The sequence below is a fragment of the Microchirus variegatus genome (genome assembly GCF_963457635.1).
Source record: "Microchirus variegatus genome assembly, chromosome: 18".
NCBI lineage: Eukaryota > Metazoa > Chordata > Actinopteri > Pleuronectiformes > Soleidae > Microchirus > Microchirus variegatus.
The window spans coordinates 1,375,001-1,386,392 of record NC_139819.1 but is presented as its reverse complement, the minus strand read 5'-3'; the positions used below and the strand labels follow the sequence as shown (position 1 = coordinate 1,386,392).

At 44.4% G+C, this 11,392-nt stretch overlaps 1 protein-coding gene across 1 annotated transcript in view; it reads right to left on the bottom strand.

Annotated features, from left to right (window-relative positions):
• Positions 1-1,394: 1,394 nt before the first annotated feature.
• LOC310940367 (phosphatidylinositol transfer protein beta isoform-like) overlaps positions 1,395-11,392 on the bottom strand; it is a 19,269-nt gene continuing 9,271 nt past the window's right edge. Inside the window, exons 8-10 of the mRNA XM_083905317.1 lie at positions 5,565-5,675; positions 5,129-5,251; positions 1,395-1,489 (exon numbers count right to left, since the gene is read on the bottom strand). Coding sequence (XP_083761443.1) covers positions 1,439-1,489; positions 5,129-5,251; positions 5,565-5,675 — 285 coding nt within the window. The 3' untranslated portion in view covers positions 1,395-1,438. The remainder of the gene's footprint in view (positions 1,490-5,128; positions 5,252-5,564; positions 5,676-11,392) is intronic.

Below are 11,392 nucleotides of genomic sequence, written 5' to 3'. Positions count from 1 at the left end.
CTAAACTAGCGCCGCGTTCGCGTGGAACGGTTCGTTGAACTGCGGCCTGAACTGGTTGAACAACGAGTCGGCAGTTCCTACGTTGCGAACGCGTCGAGATCGGCAAATGCGGTCCTGTGCGACGAAGGAAAAGTGTAGAGCGTCCATTTCCTCCTTGCTAACATCTACGCTAACGACTCCTAGACTAAGACTGCCAGCCACGATAAGAAGAAAAATTGAGGGGAGGTAGCTAGAGCAACAGATGGCAGCAGAGAGGTACAGAAGGTTTGATAGGTCCGAACGTTGAAGGACGGCAGTGAGTGTGCGTGATGCTGGTGAGGTGTTGAAGCGGATAAGGCGTCGATGAATCTGTAAACATGATTAGCGTGAAGAGGTTGCGTCACACCATCTGGGGGGGGGGGGTCGTGCGTCGGGGGGAGGCGAACGACGCCACCATTGCCGTCGATATGCGCGCGCGTGTCGAAACGTGCAGCGTTTGCGTGCACCGATCTGCCGCGGCTGCAGCTTGTAAAGAGAGATCAGTCATCGCAAAGGCATCCACGACCGCCGCCGCCGCCACACCTGCGAGCGAGTACGAGATCATCAGGGGGGGGGGGGGGTTCTATTAAATCTGTAAAAAAAAAAGGGAGCGAGAGCTGAAACCTGTTCGGGCATGATTGTCAGTGCTAATAAGATGCAGTGCTTCAGGAATGATGGGGTGGGTGGTGGATGGGAGGTTGGACGGGAGGGGGGGGTGGGGGGGTTGGGAGGGTTGAAATGCAATGGGCCGAGGTGCCAAGGGTGTTAGTAATCTCTTAATGGAGGCTGTGGCAGGAAGGAACACGAGTATGACAAAGAGAGCGACTCACGCCAGAGAATGCAAAAACCGCTAAAACCGCAGCTTAAAAACCGAGGTCGTGCAGGGCATCATCATCATCATCGTCGTCGTCATCATTATTAGTATGTGGAGGAATGTTTTTGCAAAAGAAATAAAGGGGTGCTTTAAAAAAAAAAAAAAAAAAAACATTTGGTCCTACACCTGCTGCTGTTGAATCAAACCAATTAATTTCTAACGCTACTAGCACTTCTTCAAATCTCCCCCAGAAGGCTCTGGTGGGGTTTTTTTTTTTGTCAATAACGTGTTGCTGATACCTGGCGTTTTTCTCTGCTGGTGCGATCAAAATTAACCTGAGTCTTATCAGCAGGCATTATGTTGGTGTCTAGAAATCAATTCCTCAGTGGATAGAATGTCTATGATTGGGTGCGAGCCAGAGATTGTGCTCTATTGACTGCAGGTAGCAGCGTGGCCTCCTCCTCCTCCTCCTCCTCATCCTCTTCCTCCTCCTCTTCCTCCTCCTCCTCCACAGCCTGAATCAATTAAGGCAAAAACAGTGGCACCAAAAGCAGGCACTGCTGCTGCTGCTGCTGCCGTCGTTGTGGGTGTTGAAAATCCATGGCCTCATGATTCTTCTCTAGCGCTGGTGCCTCGAACGTTGCCCCCTTGGCGAAGCTGAGGAGGAGGAGGAGAGAAAAAGAGTGGAAGAAAAACACATTAGATTAAAACATTAGAAGTTTAAAGAGTTTGAGAATTCGTCAACCCACTTGCGGTGGACTACTTTTTTTTTCCAACCGTGAATAAATTGTGACGTTCGTTGTGAACACGGCGTAAAATCCACCAGAACCAAAACCAGTGTGAGGAAGAAGAAGAAAATAATAACAACACCATGGAGCTCTGTGAAGTCATCATTACAGTGGCTAATGGCTATGCTAATAGCTTGAAAATGAGTGTGCGTCATTCTCCTTCTCGACCTTTATTCTTCAGCTTTAGTGCTGCAGGATCCAGGTCCAGACCTGATGCTAGTACCATTTCTACTATTTCACCATGGAGCTCTGTAACATCATCATTAAAGTGGTTAATGGCTATGCTAATAGCTTGAAAATGAGCATGCGTCTTCGTGATTTTGCCTCTCAACCCTTATTCTTCAGCGCTGCAGGATCCACGTCCAGACTTTACGCAAGTACTATTTCACCAAGGAGCTCTGTGACATCATCATTTACAGTGGCTAATGGCTATGCTAATAGCTTGAAAAGGAGCATGCGTCTTCGTGATTTTCCTTCTCAACCCTTGTTCGTCAGATTTAGTGCTGCAGGATCCAGATGCTAGTACCATTTCAACTAGTGCACCATGGAGCTTTATGACATTATTGCAGTGGCTAATGGCTACGCTAACAGCTTGAAAATGAGTGTGTATCGTTGTCGTCATGATTTTCCCTCTCAACCCTATTTCTTCAGATTTAGTGCTGCAGGATCCAGCTCCAGACCTGATGCTAGTACTATCTCAACTAGTACACCATGGAGCTTTGTGACATCATTACAGTGGCTAATGGCTATGCTAATTGCTTGAAAATCAGCGTGCGTCTTCGTGATTTTCCTTCTGAACCTTTATTCTTCAGATTTAGGTCTACAGGATCCAGGTCCGGACCTGATGCTAGTACTATTTCAACTAGTACACTACGGAGCTTTGTGACATCATTACAGTGGCTAATGGCTACGCTAATAGCTTGAAAATTAGTGTGCATCGTCGTCGTGGCGAGTTTCCCTCTCGACCTTTAGCACTGCAGGATCCAGGTCCAGACCTGATGCAGTTCTATTGCATTTCTGGTCCAAAAACAACAACGTCAAAGTCAGCACTGCACACACTGGTGCCCTGAGGAAGTCCCCTGCCAAGAATAAAGCCAAACTGTTCCAACAGCTATAGAATTAAAGCGTGCCGTCTATTATTTTACTGCTTTTTTCATGCTAACGCTCATCTAAATTACATTACAATACTATAAAAATATTATGACTCTGACGGAAGTGAACACAACCTCTCCTCATCTCTACCTTCATCCCATTAAACCATTATTTAAAGCAGTTTTTATCTCTTCGTCCAGTGGGAATGGGGGTACGCGTAAAAGATGAAACCATTCATTCTTCTCACACGAACAAGTTTTCAGTCTCGCGTCACAAACATTTAAGAACGCAAATTCACTCTTACAAAATAAAGACGTTTATCCGTGCCTTAAAAATCTACTCGTCCTCTGTAGATGAAAGCGTCGGCGTTCAGATTCCCCCCCCCCCCCCGCCGTCCCGAGGCCGACGGCTTTGGAAAAGTCAATTAGCACGGCGATCTGATAGCCCCACACCTTAATGGAACAGTTCAAACCAAACAGTGGCTCTAAATAGAGAAATAAGACCGATGTGATGAAACGGCACGAGGATTCATCCGCCCCACTCCTCCATCCTTCTTGCCTTCTTCCTCAATCACTGCACAGACTCCGTTTCTCAACGGCAGAATTCCATTTGTATGTTAATGAGGATAAAAAGGGAGCCATCTTGACGCCTCCTCCTCCTCCCCCCCCCCCTCCTCCCCGCCTCGCTGCCCTTTCCTACTCTCGTACCTTCTAAACCTGACACTTCCTGACCAGTAGGAGTCTCCAGGTACCTCAAATAATAAAACTATAACACAGAAGTGTTTCCCAAATCACCAAATGTTGACGTAAACAACCAGAATTACACTTCTTTTAAGGATTTCTTTGTTACAAAGAAAACATAATTTTTTTTCACATTTTAAGAGGCCGACAACTCGGAGAGCGCTTGCTGTAATTGCTGAGAAAAACGCTCACGGTTTAAAATCGATGATCAAAGTAAGTTCATTTAATGAAGTCAGTGCAGAGCGGTGGGAAACATACACAACACCACTGGACTCTGGACTTCAGGGGAGACCGAAAAAACCCCCTTTGACTTCAAATGATAGGGCGTAGAAGCTCGCCGTGGGCATTGTTTGACCTTGGATCCACTCTGAACACGCACTCGGCCCACGAGGACAAATAAGACAGTTTAAAAATAATTAAATCCACCCAATTTCGCAACTCAAAGAACTTGAAATTATCCGTTCAATTTTAGCCGATTGAACTCGACCCTCGGGTTGCGACAATCATTTCTGGGATCGCAGTCCGACGCGTTTTTAATGCCAGGTGTAAACGGTCGTACTTAACGCGGTCCACATGTGATCGGATCGCAGAGGTTAATAACGGGGGACAATCTTCCGTTACGCAAACGTTCAGCCTCGTTGGCTTTCGGCTTCTCTTTTTCATCCCATACGGTCCAAGCGCTGACCCCCGCTGACCCTTAAACCCGAGAGGGTCCAGGCCCTCGTTCGACTCCTCGCACGCAGCCCCTCTTTGATGGCGACCGCCTCTTTACTTTCTCCAAAAGGAAAATGGGAAACACATGCTGGATTGGGTGAGATTGGGGGGGATTGTAAGTTGCTGTAAGTTGATAGAAAGCCAGGAATGTTTGAGCATGGCTGACTTTGGCCTGTCCAGCCTGGATCCCTCCATTTTGTTTTATCCTTCATACGGCCAAAAAGCGTCCAGATTGATATTTAGAGTCGTGTGTTCCAAGAGCAAACCAGCGGTTTACAGAGAATGTGATTCATAGAAATTAAACCCCAGTGCTTTAAACAACTGGGTGTTTCCCCCCCCCCCCCCTTCTCTGCCTTGTGTTCCTCTCTGGGTTGCAGGTTCGAGTCTCAAGCAGCTCTTCTGATTCTGGGAAAGTTTGTCCAGATGTCCGGACATATTCAGAGACTACACAACTATCGCGTACAACCATTTTTTCGCCCCGGGTCAGCGAACACGTCTCGGCGTCGTCGTGTTATTGATTAACTCGGAGTCAGATATGCAGTTTGCGTGTGAAAGTACACACGTGTGCAGATTAAAAAGCCAGTTTCACAACACTGGAGAGTGAAAGCAGCAGCAGAGAAAACCCCCCAACAAGGTGAAGAGAAGAGCCTGGATGTAGGAGACGGAACCTCTACCAACTACAACTTACACAGTAAACACTCAAGATTCTACGTTGGCTAATCGTCTGCGGCCTGTGTGCCTCGCACACGGCCCTTCTTACGCATCTGGACAAATAAAAAAATATACAGCAAATCACAGATTTGACAAACGCGAGGAAGCCTTTTAAAAAGCCGTTTAAAAACACCATACAACACAATGTTATCGTAAATATATGGAGATAAATATGACTTTGGGACCTCGCAGGAAAATGTGTAATTTACCGCCTTGCAAATTTCGAGTAAGCATCGCTTTTCTCCATTTACCTCCCTCAGCTCCTTCTGCGTCTCCTCCTCCATCCGTCGGATGTCGTCCATGTTAAGCTCCACCCACTTATCTATCCAACAGAAGAGCTGGCGATGGAAGTTAGTGAAGATCCTCTTCTCTTGCTGAGGGGAGACGTTCAATGTCTGGGTCAGTCACCATTTCTTAATTAAGACCAACTAACCATTTGCACAAGGTATGAAAGACGATTAGGGCCACACAATCAAAAGGTTTTGAGGCGTTTTTTCCTCAGAATCCTGAGATTTCTTCGTCTATAACAGAATGATTTGCCTTAATTTGGAAAAAAAATATAAGAATTCAAGAAGATTTGAGGTTTTTATCCCCTCAAAAATCTGCCTTTAATCTCAAAATTATTTTCACTCAAATCTTAGAATTCAGAGAAAAGACTAAAAACGTGGATGTGAACCTCGCGCTGACCTTATGGATGAAGTTCTCCACTCGTGTCTGCAGACCCCACCACTTGAACTTGACTGTGACGAGTTTGTAGGCACACATGTGAGGACAGGACTGGTTCCTTTCCAGATCACTCTGCGAGGAGGAGAAAAAGAAGATGCTGTCAGAATGAATGTTTATGAATTAATTTCAGTTTCTTCCCTTTCTTTATTCTGTTGTTCCTTTGAACTCTTTGAATAAAATGTTGTTTTGGGGGAAGGAAAATGATCAATTACTGGAGCTGCAACTCACGGTTAATTTGTCGATTCATCCAAGTAATCGCTTGGTCAATAAAATGTCAGAAAATGTCGATTAACGTCAACCGGTGTTTGTCAAACCTGGAAATGACGATGTCCTCGAGCGTCTTGTTTTTGTCACGATACCAAAATGATTCCGTTTTTGATGATTTCTTTGTTATGTGGGGCAAAGAAACCAGAAGATATTCACATTTTAGATGATGCACGGATACCAGAAAGCAGAGAAATGGAGCTTGAGGGCGCTTTTACACCACTAGTTGGATTATTTGATCCGCACCAGGCAATACAATTGTTATTATGTAACATATACGACTCCGGTGTGGTCTGCTTTCACACCAGCAAACAAACCAAAATTGGCCCGATTGACGTTTCATCAATGTGTTTATATCTTCCGGTAGAAAAGCGCCAATTTTGACTCACTATGGAGCAACACGTTCGCACATTGCTACTTGCTCTGATTTTCGTTTATTACATTCTCTGTATTGGCCATTTTTTTTGCCAAGAACAATCTGCTGATGCACTGGAGTCGGCGAAGACGTATAGCGCGTCATTTCAGGCAGAGGAGACGCGCTATTTTTTCATGAACGTGGTCGTGCTAACTATGAGACGAAGATTGCTCCAAAGACCTACAAGGTAGGCTATGTCCATGGCATTTACTGCAGAATATGGTTTGGACCCGAGTTCGCGTTCTCACCAGAGGGACCGCACCAGAGTCTGACATTTGGTGCCGAGTCAAGCGGACCGAGACCACCTCTTTTTGGCGGTCTCGGTCCGCTTGATTTGGTGCGGACCCGAGTGCGATTGATGCTTTCACACCAACGAAAACGAAACGAACTAGAGTTTATGGTTCGAATGGATCGTTTGGTGCGAAAGCGCCCTTAATTGCACCCGTATACAACGTCATTACGGCAGAACCTCAGGACTTCCGCGGAACGAGCGTCCAATGACGTTTGTGACGTCAACGTCTCGGTACCGCGATTCCTAAACGGTTGAGTAACTGCTAGATACGGAGAAAGTTAAAGTTAAGACCTCAACTCTACGGTCATAAGAGGGTTAAACGATAGTATCTGAATTTAAACGCGCCTTCTTTGTGATTTAGCCATTTAACCGATTACTACAAGCTTCAGTTTGAACATGAAGAAACGCGATTAATAATCACTTTATTCTGAAAAAAAGTTTTGTGGAGATGCAAGCGTCGCAGTCGGAACAAGAGCACAAATCTCCCTCCCTCCCTTCCCCCCCCCCCCAACCCAACCAGACGGAATATCATTTCTGACTTATCGTGGCTGCGTTCAATCATTAATACATAATGCTTTGGGTGTGGAGCTCGCTGAAATAATTATAAACATGAAGATGTGCTCCTGCGCCAGATAAAAGTCGCCTAATCTGCAACACACTTTTTTTTTCTAAATCCGTGCGCCGCTTGCACTCTGCCTCCCTCTAAAGAGGAAGACGGCGTTGGTGGTGGTGGTGGTGGTGGTGGTGGTGGGGGGGGGGAGAGCAAAGTGGATAAACTCCAGATAAAGGAACAATTTCCCTGCCTCCGCCCTGACAGCGACACCTTTCCCGACAGGCAGAGCCTTTGTGGCCGCGGAAAAAGGCAGATAAAACGGCGTTTTTTTTCCTTCTTCTTCTTCTTCCACGAGACGATAAGGGCGTCGCGGTGCAAAGCTGGTTACATTATTAACACCGAGGACCCCGCTCGCCCCCCAGAACACACACACACACACACACACACACACCCTCAGAGAACACCTGTTTAATTAATCACTCTATTCCGACTCGGCATTCTGGGAGAAAATGCCACAGAAGCGCCTCAATCACCCCCTCATCCCGCTGCCGTTTGATGCCGCGATCGCGGCGCAGTGAGAGAGGGTGGGGGGGGGGGGGGGGGAGGGAAAACATTTCTAAATTTGCAGTGGGTTTAGAAAAGTTGTCATCGCTAAAAGGAGAACTTCACATGAAACGGGGCGTCGACATCAAAACGTTTACGGTGACATTTCTTCTCCGCCGCGCTCAAAGGAGCAGAAGTTTTCAGCGACACAAAGGCCTTGGTGATATGCAAGCATGTGTGCACGCAGAGATAGACAAGAGTTTTATTGCTCGCAGAAGCAGAGAAGAGATTGTGCCTCTGTTGTCACGCAACTCGCCGTTTTTGCTTTTCTACCCCTTCCACCTTTTCAAAAAACAGTCTTCTTGTCCACGGCGTCCACACAGACGTGGGGAAAGTGATCCAATTAAAAACACAAAATACAAAAAATAAAAATACAGTTGGGCTCCTTTTATTCCTACTTTTTAAAAACGCTGCCTTTGTTCTGAGACGGTTCTTCAAGCAGAGGAAAGTTTCCCGCGGTGAACTTTGACGACTTCACTGCGGAAAACAGAAACTCGGGAGTGTTCCAAAAACGCGATCGTGAAGCTCATTACTCTACGTTAATTATATTTTTGCCAAATCTACTAAAATGAAATTCATCAAATTTGCTGAAAACATTTTTATTTTGTTCATGGGTCGACAAGTTTGCGAGTATTGCTAAAATAAAGAGTTTTACGTGAATATTTTCATGATATTTACCGATTTTATTCAAAATCAAATAACAGTAATAATATAATATATAATAATCACTAAATGACAGTAAATCTACAGGGCAAAGTTTTCCGATTCAGATCCATCTTTATTTATCGATTCATAACATCTTTAGATGCTAGGAGTGTGTTAGCTCCTCCCGCTAACTCGCTAAGTTGGCGCCGACTAATAGCAAACCATGGAAACTGCTTATTTGGGAGCGACACATCGACAGAATTCAAACCCCACTCTCGCTTCTCTGAAATCGCAAAAATGCCTCCACACGCATCCATAAGGACAAAAACTGAACTATTCTGTCCTCATTTGGAGTCGAAACGTAAACAAAAAGCTAGGGACGTGTTTTTAGCGTCAGTTCATTATCGTTCTGGAACCGCGCTACGGAACGCCAAGCAGGTCACAACTCTCTACAAAGACGTTTCCTTCCATGTGTGATCACGTTATTGGAGGTCACGTTATTGTCCTCACTATGTGGAACGGCCCTCACCTTATGAAAAAGTCCTTACTTCCTAAAAATGTCCTCAACTTTCGAAAAAGTCCTCACTTCCTGGAAAAAGTCCTCACTTCCTGGTCTCTACGGAACGCCAAGCAGGTCACAACTCACTACAAAGGTGTTTCCTTCCATGAGTGATCACGTTATTGGAGGGCAGAACATGTCCTCACCTTATGAAAAAAAGTCCTCACATCCTGAAAATGTCCTCACTTTCTGGAAAAAGTCCTCACTTCCTGAGCAGGTCACAACTCTCTACAAAGACGTTTCCTTCCATGTGTGATCATGTTATTGGAGGTCAGAAAATGTCCTCAACTTCCTGAAAACGTCTTTACTTCCGGAAAATGTCCTCAACTTCCGAAAATGTCCTCAACTTCCTGAAAACGTCTTTACTTCCGGAAAATGTCCTCAACTTCCGAAAATGTCCTCACTTTCTGGAAAAAGTCCTCCCTTCCTTGTCTCTACGGAGAGCCGAGCAGGTCACAACTCTCTAATAAAGACGATTCCTTCCAATGTGTGATTGTGATATTGGAGGTCAGAACATGTCCTCCACTTCCAGAAAATGTCGTCAACTTCCGAAAATGTCCTCACTTCCTCATCTCCATCTCCCTCAACCATGTGTGATCATGTTATTGGAGGTCAGAAAATGTCCTCACTTCCTGGAATAAGTCCTCACTTCCTGGAAAAAGTCCTCACTTCCTCAACCGTGTGTGATCATGTTATTGGAGGTCAGAAAATGTCCTCTCCTTACGAAAAAAGTCCTAACTTGCCAAAAATGTCCTCACTTCCTGGAAAAAGTCCTCACTTCCTGGTCTCTACGGAACGCCAAACAGGTCACAACTCTCTACAAAGGTGTTTCCTTCCATGGGTGGTCTTGTTACAGGAGGTCAGATTTAGTCATTTCTACACAACTCTCTATTCTTTTTACACTTGGTGTACAATTGACTGGTTATTAAATGAGTAATTATGACATAAAACAACAATCCTAAACTAAACTACTCACTTCAAACAGTCTCAAGCGCTTCTAAGCTGTATCTTTAGAACCGAGCGGGGTTTTTTTTAAGGTGATACGATTGGTGTTTCGACTTAACTGTTTTGCAGCCCCCCCGAGTTAATTCAGAATGGCTGCTCGTCAAATTTAGAATCAGGGTCCGTGCAAACTGTCCCATTTGTGTCTTGGTCTTCAGTCTCACACACACACACACACACACACACACACACACACACACACACACAGACTCAGCTGTCAGCCGGAGCTGGAAGTAGAACCTTTATCTGCCCCGGGGACTTAAAATTTCTATTACACCCAATTAGAGGCGAGAAAGGGGTGATTTGTCTTCATCAGAAGTGCGGCGTCTACATCGCTGCAGACGGCGCTCTGACCTTCTGCCAACTCTGCTCAGTGCTTTCACAGAGATTACAGGTGATGGCGAGGAAGACAAATATACAAATTAAAACATGCGCAAATTCATCTACAGGTTTAGAAAAATGTTTTTTTGCCTCCTAGAAAGAGTCCAGCCACAGAGTCTTGATTGGACTGAGGTTTGGACACGAACGTTGTTGGTTATTTTAGCATTTCCTGAGCAGCTTTTTGGATTTATTTTGGAGTTTGCTGGAAAATAAACCTGCTCCAGTTCGCCCGCAAATCACAACAGGACTAGGAATTTGTGCGACATTTTTTTCTGCCTTTTTTTAGGTTTGCAGGGAGGAAAACGCCCATTTCCCGTTGTCAGTTTGGTTGCACTTCCACCGCTTAGTTCCAGAGACAACAGTACCAGGAAGTAAATGGTTCCTGCAGCAACTGTTAAGGCTTTGTTTTTCCACCATTGTGAAAGAAAAGGGAAAAAAACTGCTCCTTCCAATCACACAGTTCCTAAATATCTGAAAGTCCTAAACCGATTAGGAACATTTTGGGGGCAAAACCAACATGTTTTCATTATTAAAACAAGTTTTCTGATCATTTTTCAGCTCCTTAGATGTGAATATTTTCTTTTTTTGTGATTTTTCAGCTTCTTAAATGTGAACATTCTCTAGTTTCTGCAATTTTCAGCTTCTAAAATATGAATATTTTTTCGTTTTTGTGATTTTCCAGCTTCTAAAATGTGAATATTTTCTTTTTTTGTGATTTTTCAGCTTCTAAAATATGAATATTTCTCGTTTGTGATTTTTCAGCATCTTAAATGTGAAGATTTTCTACTCTCTGTCATTTTTCAGCTTCTAAAATCGGAATATTCTCTAGTTTCTGTGATTTTTCAGCTTCTAAAATATGAAGATTCTCGTTTTTGTGATTTTCCAGCTTCTAAAATGTGAATATTTTCTTTTTTTGTGATTTTTCAGCTTCTAAAATACGAATATTTCTCGTTTTGTGATTTTTCAGCTTCTAAAATATGAACATTTTCTACTTTCTGTCATTTTTCAGCTTCTTAAATGTGAATATTTTCCAGTTTCTTTGATTTTCCAGCTTCTTATATGTCAACATTTTGCA